At 36.9% G+C, this 27,049-nt stretch overlaps 2 protein-coding genes across 2 annotated transcripts; one reads left to right on the top strand and one right to left on the bottom strand.

Annotated features, from left to right (window-relative positions):
- Positions 1-11,354: 11,354 nt before the first annotated feature.
- LOC130727840 (CO(2)-response secreted protease) lies at positions 11,355-20,978 on the top strand. The gene is made up of 9 exons (XM_057579100.1): positions 11,355-11,609; positions 11,769-12,022; positions 12,122-12,233; positions 17,829-18,345; positions 18,439-18,539; positions 18,916-19,158; positions 19,297-19,411; positions 19,507-19,717; positions 20,189-20,978. The coding sequence occupies exons 1-9, from the start codon at positions 11,410-11,412 to the stop codon at positions 20,749-20,751; spliced, it is 2,316 nt and encodes a 771-aa protein (XP_057435083.1). The 5' UTR covers positions 11,355-11,409; the 3' UTR covers positions 20,752-20,978.
- A 970-nt stretch (positions 20,979-21,948) lies between these two features.
- Positions 21,949-25,857, bottom strand: LOC130727841 (GDSL esterase/lipase EXL3-like). Its single transcript, XM_057579101.1, has 5 exons — positions 25,470-25,857; positions 23,339-23,469; positions 22,981-23,214; positions 22,615-22,870; positions 21,949-22,247 (listed from the first exon to the last, which is right to left on the bottom strand). Exons 1-5 carry the CDS (start codon positions 25,729-25,731, stop codon positions 22,057-22,059), a joined length of 1,074 nt encoding a protein of 357 aa, XP_057435084.1. The 5' UTR covers positions 25,732-25,857; the 3' UTR covers positions 21,949-22,056.
- Between the last annotated feature and the right edge of the window lie 1,192 nt (positions 25,858-27,049).

The following is a 27,049-nucleotide window of genomic DNA, read 5'->3' as shown; positions in this document are numbered from 1 at the left end:
GAGGTTCGTTTGAGACAAGCGATGGTAAAACAGAGGTCGGAAAGGCGATACAATTCTAGAGTGGTTCCGAGGCAAATGAAAGTTGGTGATTTGGTTCTGCGTAGGAAGGCAAAGGGGCCTGATGATTCGAAGTTATCACCTAATTGGGAAGGACCTTACAGGATTCTGCGTGAGCTTGGTCAAGGGGCGTATCATTTGGAGGAGTTATCGGGGCGAAGGGTCCCAAGGGCTTGGAATGCACAGCATCTCCGTTATTATTACAGTTGAAGTGCAGGGTGGTTCGTTCGGTTTGTTTTGTTTTGTACAGTTTGTTTCAGTGTATGTTTGTCCAAGACTATGTTTCGTTGTTTCAGTTTGTGTGTGTTGAAGTCTACGTTTGTTGGTTGTATTGTTTAAGACTATGTTTGTTGTGTAAGACTAAATTTGATGCACTCTTTTCTCTACCCCAGGCGGGAGAGTTTTTAACGAGGCATCAATTATTAATGAATAACAGGTATGCACTCTTTTCTCTACCCCAGGCGGGAGAGTTTTTAACGAGGCATAACCTTTTTAAAAAAAATGATCAAGGGCGTATCATTTTACTTATTTATTTTACCTATAGCGGAAACTTATCAACTAAGGTCTATCAATTGGGCGACGTCAGACAATTGAGAAAAAAGTAAGTCTCTTAAAACAAGAGTATTCGGCCACGAATTCATAAGCACAGTCTTAAATTGGATTTAAGCTTGTCCAAACTAAGCACAAGTCTCCACGCGAGCATACTAATGAAATCGAATATGTTGACTTTGATTTCCTTGAGTAACTATGTCAAAAATGAAAAATTTGACTAAGTTATGTACACAAAGGCCTTATGATTCCAAAATAGTTGATTAAGTTTAAACTTCACAACATTTGAAGAGATTCATTTAAGCATATTTCATTATGTACGGCTAAATGTGGGAATAACGTATTCAACTAAACGACGAAGGCGGATCAAATTTGGTGAAAGGTTAGTAAAAGTTATTCATGTTAAGTTATACTTTGAACTTACTGATTGAAAGGTTAGTAAAGCGCAGTATTATTAATTATATTGATTTGTCTGATTGATCTAGTTGTTATTGGATGAATCATGTTATTGAGATTGAAAGAATTACTTAATGGTTTCTATGTTAAGTTAAGATGTGATGTCCTCATAGAATAGGAATAGGAACATAAATATATTAAGTGTTGAAGTAATTTAGACAGGAGGCAGAACCATTAGAATTATACAATTTGAGAGTTGATATATAGAAAACACATCATATTAATAGTGCTTGATAAACATTACATAAATACTTAGGATAAACTGTGGAGCTAATTGCTCAACACTTACAGAAATAAAGATAAAACATAGGCAGATTTAACTAACTTAGAAAATAAAAAAAAAAGACTAAAGGATAATTCATGTAGAACATATGCTTGAACAGGGGTGGAACTAGTGATTTTCTCCTTCGCCTTCGTTGTTGTTGGCGTTCCCATCTTCTTCATTTTTATCTGCTTCTTCTTCCTCTTCTTCTTCTTCCTCATCACCAGTGTCAGGGCTGATCAATTTGCCATCAACAATCCTTGCATAAGGATCGGAACCGGCAAAGTTGATGGAAACTTGAGGATTTAGGAAAAGAATCTGTTCTTTTGCTTTTGCGAATCCAGCTTCAAATTGGTCAAGGACAGAATTCTTCAGTTCAGAAATTTCTGAATGCAACTTAGAATTTTCATTTTTCAATTCAGCATTGGCGGATTCGAGTTGTGTGACTTCTGCCTGAGATTTCACAAGTTCTTCTTCCTTAGCTTTCTGAGCGGTGTTTAAATCTTCAGCATGTTTTTTCAGGCGTTCATTTTCTAGGGCCAAATCTGTGGCTTTTTTCTCATTCACTTTGTTGGCGGAATCCAACAATTTCATCGTGGCTTTCATCTTCAAGATTTCTCTTTCTTTCTCTTCAAGTTGTTTGGCGGAATTAATCCCGTCAAAACCAGCGGTCTCCAGGTCGACCATTTTTGAAATAGCCGCAATTTCCAGTCCTTTTGTCATGATGGCTTGACAAGCTTCTTTTAGTCCAATCCTTTTGATCTTCTCCTGATCCGCCTTGAACACCAAATTGGTTTCCACCAATGCGTTGAAGTCAATCTTTGAATCCCATATCGAAGTTACCTCTTCAGAGGTAAGTTCTTCGAATTCCTTCAGCATGCTTTTCCATGTCGGAGGCGGAGCGCTTGAAGACCCACCTTGATGCACCAAACGTTGAGGGTTATTCTTCACCATAAATTTTTCCATTGAAGGTTGAGATGCGTCCTTCCCTTTGTTTGGTTCAGGAGTGTCATTCCTCTTCTTTTTCTTTAGAGGACAATTAGATTCCGTGCCTGAGTGACTAGCATCGGCATCAAGCAGAGTCTTCGCCGGGTTCCTTTTTTCTCTTGCAGCTTGTTGTTCACGGCGGAATCGTAGGATATCATCATCAGAAAGGCGAGTCATTTTCGCTGAAATAGAAAAGAAAAGTTAGACACAGCAAACATTTGAAATACAAAGATACTGAAATTCAAGAGTCTTACCCACATATTCACCCAATCTGTTTTCATAATGGGCATCTAGAAATTCGGTGAGATTCAAGTCAATGCTAGATAGAAAGGTGCAATCCACCATTTCTTCAGGGGTGAGGGAATCATCAGGAAGTTTGATGATAGCCTCATAACGGGCGGTCCAGTAGAAAGGGAACTTTGGGCTTCCATCATTGAAATAAAATACATCCTTGCACTTTTCTGTTTCGTTTAGCCTAAAGAATCTCCCTTTAAACTGTTTGTAGTGGCTTCTAAATAAGGTAAATAGGCCTTTTCCCCTAGCGGCGGCTAGAGAAAGATATTCGCCTTTTATGCTTCTACCACTAGTTTCAAAGAAGTAAAAAAACTTACTGCTAGTGGGTTCGATACCTAACACTTGACACAAAAGTTCGAACGCCCTCAGGTATGCCCAGCTATTACAATGGAGTTGTGTGGGGGCAACATTTAGTAGGGTTAAAACGGAGCAAGTGAAATCTGAGAGAGGGAGTTTATATTTTAGGTCAGTAAAAATGTTTTCAAAGAAATAGGTGTGATTTTTGCCGTTAGGGTCAGGAGCCCCAAAACAACAAGGTTCGGTAGGTAAACAGGGGACTATGTCAAGGTACACATCTTGGCCATCAGAGCGAAAAGTGTTTTCAGTAATTAAATCCATTACAGTTTTAACATTGCAGAATTTAGTGAACCTAGTTTTAACTTTGCTAGTGACCCATGTATCGACTGCAATGGAAGAAGTTTTAGAAGCTTTAGAGACTTTACGGGTGCGTTTTGCATCCATTTTGAAAAGAATTCCTGAAATTGTAAAGGATTCAGGAGTTATGACATGTAGCGGGGTGAAATTTGAGTTGCAGTTGTGAAGGAGATTAGTTTTTAAGAATGATTTCAGTAAAACAAGAAGATGAAGAGGGAAAGATTTTACATGAAGGGTTTAGTGTAGAATGATGAAAAATTGTACAAGCAGGTTGAGTGAGAAGTGCTTACCAGGGAAAGGATCTGATGAACTTGGCTAATTTGGGGGAGTTCTGGCAATGTTGGAGAACACTTGCAGGTCAATGCAGGAAACTCTACGAGTACACGAGGTTTGAAAAACTTTTGAAAGAGAAGAGTGAAGTAATTTGAGGTAAAAAATGACTGCTATATATAGAGAAACGGTGGAAGATGAAGAGATGAGTTAGAAAGGTATGGTTAAAGGCACTTAAGGTAAATGGTGAGCAAACGCGTGGTTTGTGTGAATCCACGCGTTCATTCAAGCCACTCATTCAAACTCATTAAGGCGGTGAATCAGCGCGCCATTAAGAGACGACGTTTGGCAAAAAGGTAGCGATTGAATGAAGAGTGACGTCAGTTAGCAGGTGAATGTGTCGTTTCGAGGGAGTCGAGTCTTTTCAGAGAAGGGCTACTCCATGAGTGGATTTTAAATGCATTTTTTAATTAAAGTGAGTAGCATAGCTTAGGTAGGCCTTATGCATTACAAGTTTCAAGATATCTGTGTTATATTTGTGATGATTGTAACAGGTACAAAATCCGGAAAGAGATTTGATTTGTGCATAGTGATTGAAGTGATGGGTGAAGTGTCATTTAGACTTCATACGCCACACAGACCGATTTAACTTTGTAATGATTAGCTTAACATTGTTTACATTATGGTTAGCCTTATTTTGTTGGAAGCCTGTGCGCTCATGAATTTATTCACATTGTATACGGGCGAACCAGACGTTGTGGGCCTAAATAAGACACTATCGTTTTAGTTCTAAAACATCAGTGTCTTGTGGGCCTGTGGACTGATATAGGCGAATCGGGTCATTTATTTTGGGCTTATCACTATCATGTAACAAATGGGCCGGGCAACCCATGGTCCAGCCGGACCAAAACCCAAGTTATAAATAGAAGAGGACCGCCCAAGCGGTAGGGACCCTATCATTTTTACGCATTTTTACTTATCTTGTTTACCTTGTGTTCGCTCTCTATTTCGATTAGCCCGCTCAGTGGTTCCATACCGGAACAGTCCCTAACTCTTATCACTTGAGCTACATTAAATAAGTAATCTCAAAGTAGAAAACTCCAAAATTCCACCATGCACCAATCAAGTCCAATTCGCTGTCAGGAAGACCAATCATAGAATAACAAGTGCTTCACCCGCACCAATCCACAAGAGATTGCAGAAGTACAAGTGTGTCAAGTTTTTTTTTTTTTTGATAAGCCACAAGTGTGTCAAGTAATTAATCATTTCAAAAGTTTCAGCTATTGAGTAAGAGCAATATGAATGGTTTCAGGGGTTGTCTAAATGACAAATGAGAAAGTTTGAATTAAATAACCAATCATTCAATCACATTGAAGATAAGTGAGTTGAAATTTTTATATTTTATTTATTAATTAATTTATTTATAAAAAATCCAATTGGTCCATTGAGTTGTGGGTTAGTAACCCACATGAGTCATTTAGACAACCCCATGGTTTTATATTATTTCTTTAACATGCCTCTTCGCGCAAGAGTCATTTGGGCTTGAAGCGTAAAGAATGCACAGATCCACCTGCCGTGTGCTTTAATTTTATTTATTAGAAGAATTGAGGGCGACATTAAACTCTGAATTGCTTAGTCATAGAGACTCTGATACCATGTCAAGTAACCAATTACCACAAAAACTTAAGCTATTAGGTACACAATTAATGATTTTATATTACTTCTCTAACAAAGTGTTTCACCAGCTGCATGCATGAGGAAAAGGTAATAGGGAAAGTGGTTAGAGATTGTGAACGAGGGAGGGGAAGAAAAATGAAGGAAAATTTAGATGACATATCAGATAAAGGAAAGAGACAAGGTAAAAGGAGAGAGAGAGAATCATATAGAAGGTGGAAGTCCTTATGAGGGTATGAGGAATATAATGACCTAACTAAAATGTGTAAAGAAGCATCCTATAGGTAGGATGACCTCCCTCAACATTAGAGGCTTGAATCTTTATGACCGTAGCTATAAGTTTTAGGGATTCAATTTCTCAAAAGTGAAATATGGAGATCTCTATTGTTATTGTACATGTGCTTCAATATTATCACAATTTTAACCATATATTGATTTATCAATCCACAAACTCGTGACAATTTACTTTATCCTATAAAATAACTCCTTTACTTTAAAAATCAAATCTTAGTTTTAGATACAAGAGTGAGCGAGTGTAGTGTGTTATAACAACTGTGTTACTTTTCACGTTAAAAATTGTGATATATGACAGATTTTTCCATGGTTATTGGATAATATTCTAAAGTTTGGACCAAATTTGTTTGAATTTTGAAAATAGAGGGCCTTCTTTTTTTGGCTGAATAAAATTATAGAGGAACTAAATTGATCAATTGAATCTATTGAGAGTAGAGACCAAAATTGTGCATTTGTAAAACTATGAGGATTGAGGACCGAGAATGTCACTAAGCCGAAAACGAAATAGATCTTATCATGGACTTTTTTGATGGTCTACTTTGGCCCAGTAAATATTGTTCCCTGACAAAAACACTAGTAAATAAACACACTGGTATGTATCATGTGGACTAAGAAAAAGAATAGCATTAATGTATTGGATCGTGGACTAAAGTAATGGTAATGTGCTGGATCAATTGTTTTCTTAAAATTTTTTGACAAATATTTTTGTTTTCTTACAATTTAGGCTTAATCCTCAAATTAGTCCCTGTCTTTGTCTCGTCGTCTGATCTAAGTCCCTCGCCGGAAAAATTTGTGAAATACATCCCCATTTTTGCAAAACGTCTGGAGTCAGTCCTCCGGCGAGTGATGAAATAGCATGGTGACTGGGTTAATAAGGCTTACGAGGATTTAAATAAAATAAAATAAAATTACACATCATTAAATTAAATTAACAAAATCAAATTAAATTAAAACCACATATCTTATTAAATTAAATTAAACCCCCAAATTAACCCCAATTCTAAATCCCTAATTCAGAAAAACCAAATCCCAATTCCTAACCCTAAATCAAACACAATCCCTAATCTAGTTCTTCCATCTTCATTGCAGGCAACAGATGCAGTAGCAGCAAAGGGAGAAGAAAGGCGATCATGGAGAAGAAATTGCCATCTCCCGAGAGATTATCAACAACTGAAGATTTATTCACTTCTGATGTCGCCTAAATCCCTAATTCAGAAGCGGAAAAAGTAGAAGAAATTGGGGATTTTGTTTGTTGCAGATCTCTCCAGTTCGGTGATGAGTTGCCATGCGAGGTAAAATTGGTGAATCTTAGCCATGGTGTCGATGAGGAGGTGGAAGGAGGAGTGGGAGAGAGGGGTGGTTGGGGACAGATATGACGTAGTTGAAGAGGGAGAAGGCGATCTTGGAGTGGTGCTTGAGGCGGAGCAGGGTTTGGGTGAGGAGGTTTGGGGTGAGTGTGATGCCGTGGAGAGGGATGGTGGATTCCATGGCGTAGACATTGTGCTCGTTATCGTCGATGTCGATCACCATAACGCTGTGCTCGCTGTCTTCTTCCCGTTTCTTGACCCAATCTCCATAACAGCTTGGCCACCACCACCACCACTGACAGCTTGACCACCGCCACTGCTTCTGAGTTTCTTGGCCACCACCACCACTTCTGGGTCTCACTCTCCTGGGTTTTTTGTTGGGGATTTGATTGGGGTTGGGTTTTTTTGTTTGTTTTCTAGATTTGATTTTTGTGTTTCTGGGTTTCTGTTATGATGTTGAAGATGAGGGGATTTTTTTTTTAATTGAAGACCAGGGGAATTAAATTTGGTGTTTTTGGTATTTACTTTGTATATTATTCTTAATTTTATGAAGAAGATGAATAAGAAAAAGAAGATGAGATTAATGTAAAAAAATTTAGATCAAGAACACTCATAATGTTGAAGAAGATTCGTGTTTTTTGTTTCATAAAGAAGAAGATTCATGTTAATGAAGATGAATTAGGGATTTAGAATTGGGGTTAATTTGAGTTTTTAATTTAATTTTATGGTGTGTAATTTTATTTTTATTGTTTAATTCATATTATTTTTTTTTTAAAATTTTTTTTAGTGCCATGTCAGCTTTCTTTACACAATCACCATGTCATTTCATCACTCGTCGGAGCTTCGGGCTCCGGCGAGGACTGACTCCAGACGTTTTGCAAAAATGGGGATGTATTCCACAAATTTTACCGGTGAGGGACTTAGATCAGACGACGAGACAAAAACAGAGACTAATTTGAGGATTAAGCCTACAACTTAAATGACAAGCAAAATCTTGAAAAACAAATGACAAGCAAATTAGTGAAATCTTTGACAAAAAATAGCTGGATTGTTGATTCATTCGCTTTCAAAAAAATTATCGAAGTATTTTTTTTATTAATAATTAAAATATAGTATGGATAATATATTTTTTGCTTTTGAAAAAAAAGAATAAATTTTGGCTTAACTAGTGATTTACTATTAGTTCATTAACTCTAATCTTCTATTGAGTGAAATCTGAATTTTATGATATTTGTGTAAACAATTTTATTAAAATGTTATTAGGTGATTCCTCAAACAAAGACAAGAAAAAGAGCCATAAACAAATAGGAAATGAAAGTAGAAAATATTTTCCCGAATGAAATAGGCCATAAACAAAGAATATTGATATTCTATTAAGTATTAACAATGTAAATGTTGATACCATTGATATTTGAACTGCACCCAATTAGAACATTTGGTTTCCTATTAGTTTAGAACGTACACTACCACAGAGGAAATGCAGCTACCCACAACAATATGTCCCCAAATGTATCCGTGGAAGTAGTGGCGCACTACAATGATTCTGATGAGTCAGATACACACAAAAAATGTGGGAAATATACACCCCACCCGATCACTTCAGATTTGAGTAACCAAATTTATACTACCTTGCCCTATATAAATATAAGACAGGGAATTAATGGGTTTATTTTGGGTATATCTATATCTAGATTCTAGACTATAATAAAAAATATTTGTTTTCAATTGATAATATTATCCATAGGTTTAATTCCATTACCATCCCCACTTTGTGTGCATATGGTTTGATGTGCTGAAATTGCTTGCCTGATAAGATAACCATTTCTCCACAAATGGTGAATGGTTTGCAGTTCTTCAGCCCTATGATTAATTTCCTATTTGATTATCCTCCTACCTCACTAACTCGCGCGCACACATAGAGAGGGTGAGACCACTTTGCGCTATTTAATAAATAGAAAAAATGAAAAATATCCCTTCACCCCAAACACATATAATACATGCTTTGGACTTTTGCACTTTGTAGCGGTTTTGACCACCATAAATTGTGGATTTAACAAAAAAAAAAAACTAAAGATAAATTTTTACCGGTCTTATACTGCTATAAGCCGCGCATGTGTTTTTAAAGGTGTGCATTGGTAGTAGTGTTAGACTAGCAATTTTTGTTTGTTTTATAATTTGACAATTTGTTTTTTTTTTTTTTGATAATTTGGAGGGTCTGAGACCCATAATTTGACAATTTGTAGTGAAGAAAAAGATAATCACAAATATAATATAGGTGTTGTGTATATATTGCGCTTCTGAATCTTGGGCGACCCTTAACAATATTTTCATTGATAAAATTGTTGAATTCTCAATGATGGGTACCTAAAAATCTCTTAATATATTTTGATGATAAAATAAAAATTTATAAATATTAGGAAAAACAGTGTAACTTTTTAAATTTCAGGAATGATTTAATGCTTAAACAAGCGAAGACGTCGTCTACAAGGATGAAGAACATTGTCTAGAAAGTATTGAAGACATCGTCTCCCACCAAAGCTGACATTGTCTACATTTATCAAAGACACGGTCTGCACCAAGTGAAGACATTGTCCAACACATGACATCACCTAACAAGCTCAGTATAAGACCTCATACGAACTTTAGCACATATGACATTTGTCTCGGTCTAAATAGGGACTTTTGTTGTTTTCGAATATCCTCGGACAAAGTACCTATTTTGCAAGTCAACGGAAATGGAAATGGTCGTGCACACATTTCTTCAAGGCTACATTTTTTGCAACCATTTTTGACAAAGGTTGATATGACTAGAGTTGTTTTGAAGCTTGTCCATTACAACAATAAGTCAAATGCATCACATGAAGAACATAAAATTGTCTGAAGGTGAAGAAGGATGAAACTCAAACCCTAACATTCATATTTCGTGGGTCTATATGTAGTGAAAGCTGAAGAAGATTGATTTTGGGAATGAGACACGCCCCAGACTCCTACGGGAGACCGCAATGTGGAATTTTCTGCAATGGACGAAAGGTTGACAGATGTTGTTTTCAAATCATTCACTTAAACCCTTTGTCGAACTCAACCCGAATGAGCTCCAAATCGACTAATTGTTCTCGAATAGAACGCTTCCGCTATTTCAAGAGTTTGATGTGATTCTTGTTGCCCTTTCAAAGTTTTGGAGAGAAAGATGCACCTGACAGGTTGGGGCTTGCCTTTACTGATTTAATTCCCTCTGCGGGTCTAGTGACTTACTTTAAGAATTCATACATGCAAGAATTCTATGTTTTCATTCTTTCATCCCTCATATGTAAAGTCTATGTGGAGTTTCAAGTTAAGACACTTACAAGAGAGCTAAAAGAGCTTACATCGCCTACTATTCACATCTTACGAATGAATTGAGTAAAGTTCACTCTTTACCTGTGAAAAGGTTGTTGAACTTGAAGAGACTTGGTAAAGTAATTAATACTTGTAAGGAAAAGTCTTGTAGAATACTTGAGTTTTTGTGGGTATACTTGCTAGTGATCACCAAGGACTAGAGATAGGCCTAGACTTAAGAGTTAAACCAGAATAAATGATTGGTTTTCCTATCACATCACCTATTATATATCTCAATATTTTCTCCAGTATCTTCCTATATATCTCTCCCTAGATCGATGTGTTTAGAATTAAGATGTGAATGAAAAATTATTGATTTTTTAGACACCTAAACAATGTAAACACATTATATACACATCACTTTTCAATCTGCCCTTGTCATACGGTAAACAACGATACACAAGTGACGTGCTGATCGTGCATTGTATATTACAAGAAGATCCTAACGGTTTGAAAAACTACAAAAAATTCCACATTTTTACGTGTTTTATATGCGAAGGTTGAAATTAAAACCCCCCTACTCAACGCTTTTTTTACGCTTCGTGTTTAAAGGCGGTCTTTAGCTCGACAATCAAAACCCCCCTCTAGATGTTAAGAATAAGACTCCCCTCATATACATTGTTATGGTGTTAGCTTAGTTTCTAAAGACTCCTATACCAGTGAGCTAGATTTATGCTAAGGCGCAAGCGGTGTTTTGCTTCCTGTCTTCTTACCCAGCTCTGCTATGACAATTTGTTTCTGTGATATTCTTCGCATCGCATTATATGTTAGTAGAAATTATAAGTTGCTTCCTCCACTTGCAGTTATAATGTTATATATAGTAGTATATAACTATATATATCATATATGTTTGGAGATCGTAACCAAAAAACAATAATTTCTATATATATGGCTATATCTTCACATTAAATGGCGCACTTTGCGTGGATTGAGTGCTTGAAGCCTAAGTGCAGTGCGCCTAACTGCATAAGCAATACGCATGCCATGATTCTCCACCACCGATCACAGATTGCAACTTAATTACTTTTACCGTAGATCATGAATCATGATGATCAGCTGCTGACACAATTAAGCACTGACTAGTAGAAGCCACATTAATTGATTTTGATATATATTTACCAATTATGCATGCTCCTGACTCCTCAATGTCATGGTGTGTGTGAGCTGAGTTCTATATATAGGTGTGAGGTTTTACGCATCTACACAAATTGAGCACCAACAAAGTGCAACATGAAAGGACATTCAGTTCTATTGCTATTATTCAACTCTCTCATCCTTTTTAATCTTGGAATCATTGAAGCAGGGAGTGGTAATGGTGCCACTAAAAGTAATCACAATGAGGTTTATATTGTGTACATGGGAGCTGCAGATTCAACAAATGCTTCCCTCCGGAACGACCATGCTCATGTTCTGAATACAGTGCTAAGAAGGTACAACATATAATTGCACACACACACACACACACACACATATATATATATATATATATATATATATATATATATATATATTATAGGACACATAACTGAATTTGATATATATGTCACTTAATTAAGGTATACTTACACTAATTACATAAATTATGAAAGGAATGAGAGGGCTCTAGTACACAACTACAAACATGGTTTCTCAGGATTCGCTGCTCATTTATCAAAAGAGGAGGCAAGTTTAATTGCTAAGAAACCTGGAGTGGTGTCTGTTTTCCCTGACCCCATTCTGAAACTGCACACAACACGTTCTTGGGAATTCCTCAAGTACCAAACTCATGTCAAAATTGACACTGACCCAACCGTCACCAATTCTTCTTCATCATCAGACATCGTCATTGGCATCATAGACACAGGTTAGTTATAAACTTATAATTACTTTTAAACGTACATTTATTTTATTTGTATCATCATTGATTTGTAATATAATCCATATGTACAAAAACGGAATTCAGGTGTATGGCCTGAGGCGGCAAGCTTTATGGACAAGGGTCTGGATCCTGTTCCATCAGGTTGGAAAGGCACCTGCATGAAATCACAAGATTTCAATTCATCTAACTGTAACAGGTACATAAGCAACACACAATTAAGAACAAAATGTACCCAAAACATAAAGATGCAAATGCCAGGAGAGTACATAAATTGACTAACTTGAAAAGCTGCATATGTCATATCTAGTCTAGTTGTAGTCATGTAGATAAGGATTCCCACTAATCTTCTACATATATACTGTAGTAGGATCATCCGGCAAGTCTTCCCCATCTTTCTGGTACTTGACACTCACTATGTTTTCACAACATATTTGAATTAGTTTCTTTTTCATGAATATCAATTTTGACCCAAAAGATAACTCAAATGATTCTCTGAGAATTTTTTGGATCTAGAATCAATTGGACAACTATTTTTTAAATGTAGAAGCCAAAAAATAGCTTCTACATTTAATTCTGAAATCATGATTTGTTAGAACCAGAAGGTTCTCTAGAGAGAGAGAGAGAGAAAACTAGAAAGAGATAAGTCTTGAGAGAAAAATGATTAATTGTTTATTAATTGCTCTCACAAACTCAGTTACATTGTGTACTATATATAGCACTCATTAACTATACACTAGTTAATCCTCCTGAGCCTAACTAACTATATGAATTACACTTGCTTCAACACACCTCCCTAATTCATACTAGCTAAACTAACAATTCCAAGCTGCACCTTCAGCTTTACAAAAGTGTCCCTCTTCAAGGGCTTTGTGAGTATATCTGCAAGTTGTTCCTCAGACTTGCAAAACTCTAACTTCAAGTTCTTCTTGTCTACTTGATCTCTCAGAAAATGATACCTGGTCTCAATGTGTTTACTACGACCATGAGACACAGGGTTCTTGGCTAGATTGATTGCTGACTTATTGTCCACTAGCAGTAGCATAGGATCTTCAGTGTGCATTCCCATTTCCTTGAGCAATGACTGCAACCATAAAGCTTGACATCCACCCATGCAAGCTGCTATGTACTCAGCTTCACATGATGACAAGGCTACAACTTGTTGCTTCTTTGAACTCCAACTCACTGATGCATCCCCATATCTGAACAAATAACCAGTGGTGCTTTTTCTATCACTTTTATCCCCACACCAGTCAGCATCTGTGTAGCCATACACAACTTTTAACTCCTTATTCTTCTCAGCTGGGAACAAAATCCCATGATCCATGGTTCCCTTCAAGTATCTAAGCAACCTCTTTACTGCCAACATATGAGAATGTTTAGGATCCTCCATGAATCTGCTGACTAAGCCAACACCATAGGCTATGTCAGGCCTGGAGTTGCAAATGTACCTCAGAGAGCCTATCATCTGCCTGTAGAGAGTTGAATCAACAGCTTGATCTTCAGGGACTCCTGTGCTCAACAAATTTCCAGTTTCAACAGGAGTTGAAGCCGGATTACATTCAAGCATATTGAACCTTCTAAGTACATCAGTAATGTACTTTTTCTGATGCATTAGAATCCCATCATCACTTCTGAAAAACTCAATCCCTAAGAAATATGAAAGGGACCCCAAATCTGACATTTCAAACTCCAATTTCAATTTTCCTTTGAAATCCTCAATCTCATCATCCTTGCTGCCAGTTATCAGTAGGTCATCTACATATAGGCATATGATCATCAAAGAATCCAGGGAGTTACCTTTAATGTAGATACCATGCTCACTTTTGCATCTATGAAATCCAAGCTGCAAGAGAAAGCCATCTATCCTCTTGTTCCAAGCTCTGGGAGCTTGCTTTAATCCATAGAGTGCCTTATGCAATCTGTACACCTTCTTTTCTTGGTTAGAAACTTCAAATCCAGGTGGCTGAGATACAAACACTTCCTCATCCAGTGGACCATTCAAGAATGCAGATTTAACGTCCATCTGGTATAGAGACCATTTCTGAGAACTTGCAATTGCAATAACTAGCCTTACTGTCTCTATCCTTGCCACAGGAGCAAAAACCTCATCAAAATCCAGCCCTGGTCTTTGCAAGAAACCTTTGGCCACTAGCCTGGCTTTGTACTTAGCCACTGTCCCATCTGGCTTCAATTTCACTTTATAAACCCACTTTACTGAGATAGCTTTCTTCCCAGTGGGTAATGAAGTGAGTTCCCATGTGCCATTCTTCTCAATGGATCTGATTTCCTCCTTCATAGCTTCAATCCAGTGAGGTTCCTTAGCTGCCTTCTCAAAAGTCACTGGTTCCATTTCAGCTAAGAGAGCCATGTGCACAAAATCACCTTCAGATGTGATTGTGGAATCAGGGAACACCTCATAATCCCTCAATCTAGCTGGAAATTGTCTTTCCCTTTGAGGTCTCTGAGTTACAGTAGTAGTGGCAGTACCTTCACCACTTGTAATTTCCTGACCACTGTCAAAGTCTAGATAAGAGACTTTCCTTGAAGCTGTTGTATCTGAGCTCCAATCCCATTGTTGAGACTCATCAAACCTCAAGTCTCTACTAAATGAACTGCTACCAGTTGCAGGGTCAAACACCTTATAAGCACCTGTTGAATGATATCCTAGGAGAATCAATCTTTCACCCTTATCATCCAACTTCTTCCTCTTATTATCAGGGACATGCTTATAGCAAATTGAGCCAAACACCCTAAAGTGCTTCACACTTGGCTTGTTTCCTGACCATGCCTCCTCTGGTGTCATGTTCTTCAGCCTTTTTGTACTGCACCTGTTCAGAATGTAGGCTGCAGTAGCCACTGCTTCACCCCAAAACTTCTTGGGAAGCTTTTTAGTCTTCAGCATACTCCTAGCCATATTGAGAATGGTTCTGTTGACTCTTTCAGCAGTTCCATTATGCTGAGGAGTGTATGGGGCAATCACCTCATGTGTGATGCCTTCCTTTTCACAGAAATCAGAAAACTCATGTGAAACATACTCCCCTCCTCCATCACTTCTCAGCAGCTTCAGCTTCTCACCACATTGTTTCTCAACAAGTCTCTTGAAGCTTCTGAATTTTCCAAAGACTTCACTCTTTTTCTGAATGAGATACACCCATAACTTCCTTGTGAAATCATCCTTGAAAGTCACAAAGTATCTATTCCCTCCAATAGATTGAACCTCAAAAGGTCCACACACATCACTATATACAACTTCTAATGGTTTAGTAGTTCTAGTTGGTATATGTGAAACAAAAGAGTTTCTGGACTGCTTACTTGTCATGCATTCATCACACAATTCAGTTGGTGATTTGATGTGAGGTAGTCCAGTCACCAATCCTTCCTTGCTCATCTGTTCCAAGCTCCTGAAGTTGAGGTGACCCAATCTGTGATGCCACTTCCATGATTCATCAGCCACTGCCTCCAAACACTTGTGATCTTTGTTGTGAAGGGGAACCTTGAATGTCTTGTTCTGTGAGAGTGGTGCTTTGAGAATCAGAACCCGCTTCTTGTTGAAAACCTTTAGCATTCTGTCCTCTAACCTCATCCTGTACCCTTTGTCAAGTAGCTGGCCTAGGCTGAGAAGATTGTTCTTCATCTTAGGCACATACAAGACATTTGCAATGTAGGAAGTTTTTCCATTCTGCCTCTGGAACATCACCCTCCCAATTCCTTCTGCACGAATGAAGCTATCATCCGCAAATTTCACCCTTGTCTTCACAGAATCATCGATGGATACAAACCACTCCTTGTGCCCAGTCATATGATTGGAGCACCCTGTGTCAAGATACCAGTTGTTGGAAGCATTCTGGTCATTCTTGGTAGTCACCATTAGCACCTTGCTCTCAGATTCTTCAGTGTTCAAATCTGGATTTTCACACCTTGCTAACAACAGAACCTCATCAGAATCTGAATCATCATCTTTGGCTAATCTGGCTTCCTCTTCCTTGCCTCGGGTAGCCTTCTTTTGCTTGCATTCTGAAGCAAAATGCCCCTAATTTCTGCATTTGAAACACTGGATCTTGCTCTTATCCTTCTTCTGTTTCCCATTGTTCTGGTTTCCACCTTTCTTGGCATGACTTGAATCAGAATTTGACTTCTGAGATCTTTGCTCTTGTGAGCTGGATCCTCCACCATCATTCCTCTTATCCCCAGTCCATTTTCCCTTGTCTTTCTTCTTATCATTCTGCCCAGAATTATTTTTTCCTCTCCATTGAGCACTCAAAGCTTGTTCAGATTCCCTATCACCTGATCTCTCCTTGAATCTTTGTTCATGTGCCTCTAAGGATCCTTGTAACTCATCGATCTTGAGAGTTTCAGTGTCCTTAGATTCCTCTATTGCTACCACTACATGATCAAATTTGGGAGTAAGGGTTCTGAGTACCTTTTCAACAATTCCTTGATCTGGCATGCTCTCACCATAGGTCTTCATTTGGTTGGTCAAGCTTCTGATTCTGGTGAAGTATTCTGCAATAGATTCTTGCTCCTCCATCTGAAGCAGTTCATATTGCCTCCTCATCGTCTGGAGTCTAACTTTCTTCACCTTTGCCAACCCAGAATGACTTTTCTCCAATATCTCCCATGCTTCTTTTGAAGATTTTGCCTTTGAGATCTTCTCAAAATTTGCAGCATCAACGCACTGATGAATCAAGAAAGTTGCCTTGCAATCCTTCTTCTTGGCTTCACTGTGTGCAGATTTCTGGGTTTCAGAAGAAGATTCAGTGATTTTTTCAAACCCAGATTCAACAACCTCAAGGCACTCTTGGAATCCGAAAATTGCTTTCATCTGGACACTCCAATGCTCATAATTCTTCCCATCGAGAGTAGGAAGATTCATCGGAAGCGAATTCGATCTTGACATTGCCCTCTGTTCTTCGATTCTTCTTGAATTCTCTTCAATTCTCTCAACCCGTTGATCTCTGCCTTGAGCTCCGCCACTGGAACTCCTTGCGCCGCCGCAGCACCACCTTGCACCGCCCTGGGCACCACCACAGGCTCCTGATTGATGAGCTCTTGATACCACTGTTAGAACCAGAAGGTTCTCTAGAGAGAGAGAGAGAGAAAACTAGAAAGAGATAAGTCTTGAGAGAAAAATGATTAATTGTTTATTAATTGCTCTCACAAACTCAGTTACATTGTGTACTATATATAGCACTCATTAACTATACACTAGTTAATCCTCCTGAGCCTAACTAACTATATGAATTACACTTGCTTCAACATGATTATCAACTTTGGAAGATAAGATTATAAGAATAGCTTATAGGTGCTGACATTGATTTATGTGATTAATTAGTTATCTAAATACATGCTAATTCACTTTCAAATAGTATATAAGGATAAATACACAACAAAAAAATAATGATGAGTCAAAATCACAGTGGACAAAAACAACTTCTTTTATCTCTTATTTAATTCTATCATGATCTCCACCGTATATTCAAACATGCACAAAATTCATTCTACTGAATCAATTTCATTGAGAATCAGTTTTCTAAACCCTAGTCCAATCATATCCTTACTCTTGTTTACATTAGTCAATTCATAATTATTTATATCATGACATTTTCACCCTCCACATTTTCTTCCATTTTATTTATTTATTGATTTTCACATCATATTTCATATCTCTTAACTCACTCTCATCGCTTCCTATCTTTTCCTAAATTCTAAAGTGGATCAATGTAAACAAAAATATTATCCTTGACATATGAACATGACCTTTTGTCTTTTTCATTTTCTTTTTTACCACCAGGAAGCTAATCGGTGCAAGGTATTACCCTGACCCACAGTCAGACGATGACAGTGCCAGCACAGCAAGAGACTCAAACGGGCATGGGACCCACACGGCATCCACAGCGGTGGGAGCCACCGTGCTCAACGCCTCATTCTACGGTCTGGCGGAGGGGACCGCCAGGGGTGGGTCCCCTGAATCCAGGTTGGCGGTTTACAGAGTGTGCTACGACTTCGGCTGCCGTGGCTCCGCCATCCTCGCCGCGTTCGACGACGCCATCGCTGATGGAGTGGACGTGCTATCCCTCTCGCTCGGGTCGCCGTCGTATCTCCGACCAGAATTGACCACGGATCCAGTCGCCATCGGAGCGTTCCACGCCGTGGAGCGCGGCATCGTGGTGGTCTGCTCCGCCGGGAATGATGGACCGGATGTGAACACCGTTGTGAACGACGCTCCTTGGATCTTAACCGTTGCAGCCACCACCATTGACCGTGAATTTCAGTCTAATGTTGTCTTGGGTGGTAACAAAGTGATCAAGGTAAAGATTAAAGTGGTGATAATGCAAATCGAATTTCAGTCTAATTCTAATGCAACTGATGCTGATTATTGGTAATTACTATGAAATTTTCAGGGTGAAGCTATAAATTTCTCACCTCTTTCAAATTCCCCTGACTATCCATTGATATATGGTGAGTCTGCCAAGGCAAGCAGTGCAAAATTGGATGAGGCAAGGTACGTACACAAATCAATTTGAAAGTCGCAACAAAAAAATTCTTACTTCTACTTTTGGTGTTTTGGAATGTGTGCAAAGCTCGTGTATGTTTGATTTAACGTTAGAATCAGTGCCAACATGATTCCACTTATCTCAATGACCAGCAAATAAGCTAGAATTTGTCATATTCAATTTAACGTGGATAGGAGTAGTTGTATTCTAACACACTAGCTTCAATGTGGATCCATGTTGACTTCAACGGAAATTAATACACGAAAATCAGACAAAAATTCAATAATTGAACTATAAAAGTATCATTTTATCAAAGCAAATACTACCTTACTTATGGACAAGCTCCCTGCGAAACAAATTACATATATCATTTGTGAAATGCAGGCAGTGCCAGAGTGATTCATTAGACGGGACTAAAGTTAAAGGAAAGATTGTGATATGCAATGGCAAAGGTGACACATCTTCAACTAGAGAATTAATTGACACGGTGAAATCAATAGGAGGATCAGGTCTTGTTCACATTACTGACCAAAATGGAGCAGTGGTATCAAATTATGGGGACTTCCCAGCAACTGTGATAAGTTCAAAAGATGCCACCACAATCCTTCAGTATGCCAATTCAACCAGGTAACTCATTATTTAGGCATTAGGAAAGTGGAAACATAGTTAATTTTAGAATTTGCTTGGAATCTTGTTTGAGATTGAGATCAATGACTATTCAGCTGATCACAAGTTAATTTTATTGTATGTGCATATAATTTGAAGCAATCCAATGGCAACAATTCTACCAACAGTTTCTGTCACTGATTACAAGCCTGCACCAATGGTGGCATATTTTTCATCAAGAGGGCCTTCAACGCTATCAAAGAACATTCTCAAGGTAAGCATTTACAACCTCCGGTCATGAACCAAATTGGAGTTATAGCTTGGTCGCTTTTATAAGAACCACTCAAGGCGAACCTGTTTTCTTTGTAGCCTGACATTGCAGCACCAGGAGTTGACATTCTTGCAGCATGGATTGGCAATGATGCAGATGATGTTCCAAAAGGAAAAAAGCCCTCACAATACAACATCATTTCAGGGACTTCCATGTCATGCCCTCATGTTTCAGGCCTTGCAGGCAGCATTAAATCTCGCCACACCACTTGGAGTGCCTCTGCCATCAAATCTGCCATCATGACCTCTGGTTAGGCTTTTTATTTGCACATCAATAGAAAATTGGAAATCAATGTTGATAGATTGAATAGTCGATCACTTGGTCCTGAAAAGGTATAAGGTCGGTCACCTTAGTCGTTGAAAGATTAAAATAAGCAAAATACATTTTGAAAAGTGAAAAACGATCAATTTAGTCCATAAAATTTGAAAATTGTGATCAATTAGCCCTTGAAAGATGAAAGGATTCAGGGACTTTATTGTCTGCTTCGTAGTTAATAAAATAACGACTCTAAAATTTTCAGCAACCATAGTGATGTTCATTTAGTGTATGTTTGGAAACCTTTCTACAATCGATTCTAAAGTTAGAATCAATTTTATGTGGGTAGCTTCTGGACTTTTGAATTGATTCGGATAAAAAAGAAGTTGATCCAAACATGCTATTATTAATGTAATCCTTATATAAGGTATAGCAATTTATGAAATCCTATATTTCTAAATGCAGCAACTCAAAACAACAATTTGAAGGCTCCCATGACAACAGATTCAGGGTCAGTAGCCACACCTTATGACTATGGAGCAGGGGAAATGACAACCTCTGCATCATTTCAACCAGGGCTAGTTTACGAAACGAGCACCACTGACTACCTAAACTACTTGTGTTACATTGGACTTAATGTAACCACGATTAAGGTCATTTCCAGAACTGTCCCTGATAGCTTCACTTGCCCCCAGGATTCAAGTGCTGATCATGTTTCCAACATCAACTACCCTTCCATAGCAATCACCAATTTCAATGGGAAAGGAGCAATAAACGTGAGTAGAACTGTTACAAACGTTGGTGAAGAGGATGAAACAGTTTACTCCCCCATTGTTGATGCTCCCAGTGGGGTAAACATCAAGTTAATTCCAGAAAAACTCCAATTCACAAAAAGTAGCAAAAAACTAAGCTACCAAGTTATTTTCTCTTTGACTTCTTCGACCTCGCTGAAAGAAGATCTATTTGGATCCATTGCCTGGAGTAATGGTAAATATATTGTTCGAAGTCCTTTCGTACTAGCTAAGTAGCCAGGAAAGTGGTATGGAAGTGGTAGGTGTACACACGGACAACCATTAGACATATGGTTTAGCAGCGGATTTTAACCGTCAGTAATGTTTGCAGTCATTTAAAACTGTCACTAAGTCATATGTCTATTGGGTGTCCGCTAAAATCCGTATGTACACATATCATCAGTCAAGTAGTAAACTAGAAGCAGCAATGAATAAATGCAAGTGCCAAGTGAAGTTCTTTTTAAGTGTCTCCTTGAGCTTTGATTATTTTTCACATTTACTTATGTTTTTAAAATATATAAGTTTTTTTTGAAACTGCTCATATTATAAAAGCTAAACCTATGACCCGGAGGCCATCAAATCACGAGTTACAAACTCCATAACGGCCGGTGGAATAACCTCCACCCAAACACAAGGGCTAAAATCCAATGCATTACGAGTTAAAAAGTCTGCTACACTATTACTACTACGACGAACAAAGCTTAAATCAAGAAAATCAAAACAAAAAGACATAGCACGAGCCTCACAAACTACCGAAGCTAAGTAGGATCTTCCCCCACCTTGCTTCTTCCACATATCGAACAGAAGCAAACAATTGGCTTCTGCCACCACCTGTCGAAGGCCAAGGTCAACCGCGAGCTTGAAGGACCAAATTAAAGCAGCAGCCTCTGCCAAAGCCACAGATTGCACGCAAACATGGTCCATTGTTGCTGCTGCTATGACCGCGCCATCCCCATCCCTAGCCACCATGCTCTCCCGCCATCAAGAACTGACGCATTAAAGTTGAGCTTGTACAGCTCTGGACCTGGCCGCTGCCACTGCGAGGACAGCTGTCTCTGCTGTCTTGGCTCACTAACTGGTACAGCAGCCACCGGAGACAATTGCAGCACCCGTTTGAAGATCCTTTCTCATGTGAATGGGTCACCATCAAACACCCATCGGTTCCGGGCATCAAGTAAGTGTACGTGTATTGAAGTTGTTATTCCGAGTTTAGCCCAACACTATCATATAAGGCTTTTAACGAAGTCACACATTGCGTCCAGAAAATATATATAGCCTACATATGAACTGAAAAACTGAAATAAAAAACAATCCATGTTGACAACTCACTAGTCACTACTAACATTTCCTAATAACATGAGAGACTAATTGAAAGGACATAACTAATTAAAGATAAAGAAAATTTTGACATGGAAGTGAAGCCAGATCCAATGATTAACAAAAAGGGATCAAGTTCAATTTTTTAAAATTTATTTCAACAAGTTTGTCTGAGAAAAATACAAATAAGGGCAGTGAACTCGAATGGAATGAGAGTCAATTCTCTCAAAAGAAGTTATTTATATATCTGTTGATGATTTTGCCAACAAGAATCTGGTATGTCCTCTCTGTAGGATGAAAACTATCCCAAAACACAGACTTAGAATCGTCTCTGCAAATTTGTTCTAACTGGTTACACAGTACAGACACCTCTATAGTCCCTGTGCCACAGCATCCTCTATCAACAACTTCAAACCCTGAAATTCAATTGAGACAAATGTATATAACTAAATATTCACTTCAGCAACATGTGCAAACTATCCAATAGAAGTTAGAGGTAATGGTCAAACTGTTGATTGAAAATGTTGCGGAAAAGTTCGTCCCTAAAAGAACCAAATACTCTCGCAGTATTTAATTGTGTAAAATGTCGGTCAAATTAATCATTGTGGTAAGATAAAACATCGGCCTGATCATAGAGAATAATTTGTCCGACATTTTACACAATCAGGAGCCGCAAGACTATTTCTTTTTTCTATGGACAAACTTAATTACCCTCATCTAATACTTTTATGGACCAATTTAATCATTCTGTTAAGAAGCTAATTACAAAGTATATATTTGTACCATAATCGGTGGGGTTTTCGATGATATGAATCAAAGGGTCGTAAACATCAATATACACCACTTTCCCTTGAGGCAGATTTTGATTGAGGTACTCCATCTCTGTTGATAATTTAGCATTGAACAACTTCGATGCCAAGTCTATTTCTTGCAGGCAGTTTCTCTCTATGCCACCAAATAGCGTTCGCATAAATGGCAAGCATCCTACTGGGGGTGCACCAAACACCCCTATTCTCCTTGCTCCCAATCCATATATTTCCTTTAACAAAGAAGGTGTGAAAAGGCAAAACAATATAATTAATCTTCAATTTTTAATCATGAGAGTGAGAATTAGAAGGTTAGTTAATCAATGAGAATGAGATTAATTACCTTAACAAAAGAAGAGGCAAGTTGCGACAAGAAATCAGAGTAAGATCCAATATCATATTGCAATTTCCTAATTCCAGTTGCATAATAAGAATTGGCAATGTCATTGCTGCTGGCAACCACAATGAATAAACTTTTGGACAAGATAAAGTTGGTCTTTTCCTCTCCATATTTTCCTTTTAGCTTTTTCACGTATTCTTTGAATTGATTCAGTTGCTTAGATAATGGTATCACCGACTTCATTCCAAAGTAACAAAACACAAGGAAAATTATTTAGAGTATATAGAAGATTGATTTTGTCTTCATATATGAAATGAACAAAATGAGAGAAATCACAGAAATGAAATGCATATGTATTTACCTGAATTTTTGCACTTAAAGGATCATATCCTGATCCACCGGATGCGAAGTTAACTCCTGTAAAATGATTATCTAGCTGAAAACTTGGACTCCAATATGACGGTATCAATCCTTTCATTCCCAATTCTTCCGCTGATTCACCATAATTACGAAGACATCAATTGCAGAATCGAAATAAAAATTCCCAATTTTTTTTCATAGAAATAAGATTATACTATATAATCATAATATATTAATATTGAAAGCATGGTGGTACTTAATGAAAATTCAGAGCTACTCAATTAATCATATATCACATGACATTGAGAAAGTGTGACTTCACACATAAATTTTTCTATGTATTATGTATATTTGTGTGTGAAATTTGACACATAGAAAACTTATGTAAGCACGTTGTTTAACTTTCAGCTGACAAAATTTATTGAAAAGGAAAAACTAAGAAAAAGGGAGCACTTGAAAGAAAAGGGACAAAGTCTATTTAAATCATAAATCTGTGTCCACCATAAAAAGCATAAAGGGACCACAATTAGTAAATGCGTGGGTAGAGATGTCATGCGGGGAGAACATAACTGCCGCGCATTCCGTTGGTAATTAAAACCCACATCCTATTCCTAATGTGTTATTAAGATTCTCAAATAATAATTCAAGTGGTAAGAATTGAGAGATATTGAGTTTAGAATCAGAAGATCCAAGAGTTAATTTTTAGAGAATGTAATTTATCTTTCCATTTACCAAAAATATGTATTCCTCAATGAAATTTTAAGATCACACAATATATATAGGCATCTTTCGACAAATTATTTCCCCTACCCACCGTTCATAGTACGAACATTCAACCTCTTCACATATACTCTCTCCGTTCCTATTTATCTGTTCACTTTGAGAAAAATAATTTGTTCATATTTAACTGTTTATTTAGTTTTTTAAAAGAGCATTAAATGATGTTTTTACAACTAATACCCTTATCAGAACAATAAATAAGGAGAGATAAAACACAGTTTAAAGGATATAATAGTAAAAGCATGCTCAACTTTTCTAACATTCAACAAAGTTAATTACACTCTTAATTTATGTGTCACCACCTAAAATGGACAGATAAAAAGGAACGGAGAGAGTATGAATATTCATATTTATTTGGTTGGGTTTTTAATGCATTTTACCAATATTTGTGGATATTAATAAACCTCAAGTATACTACAAACGAGATTTAATATGTGTGTACTTGCCGTGCAATTTTACTTTTACATAAACATTTAATGGTTTATGGTCTTGTTAGAAATTGAGTTTTTAGTTTAATTAAAGGGTTTAATGTACTATTAACGTAAAATTTGTTTATTTTAACATTCAATGATTTCATGAGAAAGTAAATTTAAAATTTAATTAAAATAATATACTATAGAGTTTTCCGATGTATAAAAAATAATATATACATAATTGTTTAAGTTAATGTGACATTGAAATAAGTAACACATGTACATTTCAAGAAAAAATAATGTGATTTTCACGTTTTCCAATAAAAACATCAAAGGAAGTTGTGAATTTCGTACTTTTATATTAACTTAAATACAAACATATACTCCATCCGTTCCTTATTATAAGGTCATTTTTGAGTGTTTTTCTTGTTCCTAAATATAAGTCCATTTACAATATCAATGGCGCATTAATTATTTTTTCCCAAAACTATCATCATATTTAATATGAAAGAGACAATGAGATTTTGTAATAATAACTTGGAGAGAGAAATTTATAAGAAATTAAATAAGGGTAATCTAGGAAAGTGAATAAATTTTTTTACAAATTTATTGCTTATAACTACTTTTCTTAATCTAAGAGAATTGGGTAAAATGGACTTATAAATATGAACGGAGGGAGTAGCTTAAATATATTTCACAACTAAAATGTGAATAGGAATGTGTTGTAATGCACAATTAAGTTGAGATGACAACGCACGATCCTTCATTTCATGGAAAAACAGAAGTTTATTTTTGAAAAAAAAAAACATGGGAATGTAGATGGTTGTGATATATTCATCTTCTGTTTTTGCGCAAATTTGGTGTGCCATCAAGCATTTTTTTTTATAAATTTAAATATAATTTTTCAAGTTTTATTTTGGATAGAGTTTAATAAGGTACCTATGAAGTCGGTAGGGACCTTGCCATTGGAGAATCTTCCTGTTGGGTGATTCCCGCCCTGGAAATCCTTTCCATAAGGAAGGAAGTTGCATTTTGCCACAGTCTGGAGGCCATTGTTGCTTCCTGTGTCAACGATAGAATCGCCAAAAATAATGAGTCCTGGGATTGTTTCATTGCCTGGAAGCTTAATGATAGCCTCTGCTGCACTGAAATAATGAAGACACAAAAGAAACACCGCCACAGTAATCATGGACATTTCCATTTCTTGCTATGTTGCGTTCGTTTCTGCAAAGGCCTGCTTCATTACTCATTATTATATAGATACCAAGTACTCTGAGCTGATCAATTCATGCTGGTTATGGTGTAGACAGTGTAGTTCAAGTCATTTATTGGTCAGACAAACACAGCGTTGCCTATATCTTCTTTTCAATATCGTGATAAAATGTTTCTTTTTTTAAATAAATAAAATCAGTGAACTTCATGATTGCTTAAAATCAATAGCCTTACTCTCACGCACGTTCTAGCTAGCCTATATAGTATATTCTCTCCCTGCATTACTAATTAATTGTTAAAAAAAAAAAGGAGAAACACACATATTAAAAAAGTAAAATTAATTTTATTATTTTTATAAAAGTATTAATTGTTATCCTATACTATTACCCTCTAAAATATATTTTATATTTTCTCATTTATTATTCTTACAAAAACATTACATAGAAAAACACCATTTAATTTTTGTAGTCTTAATCAAATCACACTCATCCAAAGTCATCAGCACATTAAGTGATATGGTTTGGTTAATGGATATATATATATATATATTTTATTTATTTATAAGAGTTAGTTGTAATTGAGAGAATCATCAACCAATTGTTTAAGCGACGAAGTAGTAACTGGATTGTTGCGCGTCCCAACCCATTTGGTTTCACTTGTTTTTTTTTTTGTTACAACACTTGTTTTTAATTTGATACGTTAAATACTTAAATGTAAGTTTTTTATCCGTATTTTCTTGGAACTGAATGCCTTATAAACCTGGCACCATATGTATATAATTAACCATAAGTTTTTTATCCGTATTTTCATCCTAACATTCTTACCACCAAAAAGCTGGATTTACATGTAGACATCTTGACTTCATTACTACTTCGACTCACATCGACATACCTGTCATGCAATATTCCACAAGTGAATGCATTGAATTTCTGGAATACACACATTTGAGGGCTATACATCTACAAGTCAATGATATAGTGGTGGTAGTTCAACTATACTCCAACCAATAAGAAGAACCAGCACGACAGCAATCAGAAATATTTTGGAATTAAATGAGCACGTTCACATGGATTAAATGCGGAGGCAGCTGAGCCCAGAAATAGTACTACTAAGAGTAAATTCTCTTGTACTTCTTGATCAATACAATTTTGACTTATCTAAAAACTAAGAGTAAATTAATTTTTTTGATAAATACTGATTAAATTAAAAGTTCAATAGCTATGCATATGACCGACATTTAATTAATCAAGATTTACTATATACTGTATTAATTATGTCATATCATATACAAATTAAAATAAAAATAT

This window comes from Lotus japonicus, chromosome 1, assembly GCF_012489685.1.
Source record: "Lotus japonicus ecotype B-129 chromosome 1, LjGifu_v1.2".
Taxonomy (NCBI): Eukaryota; Viridiplantae; Streptophyta; class Magnoliopsida; order Fabales; family Fabaceae; genus Lotus; species Lotus japonicus.
The sequence above is the reverse complement of the archived record's forward strand: the minus strand, read 5'-3'. Positions and strand labels throughout refer to the sequence as shown.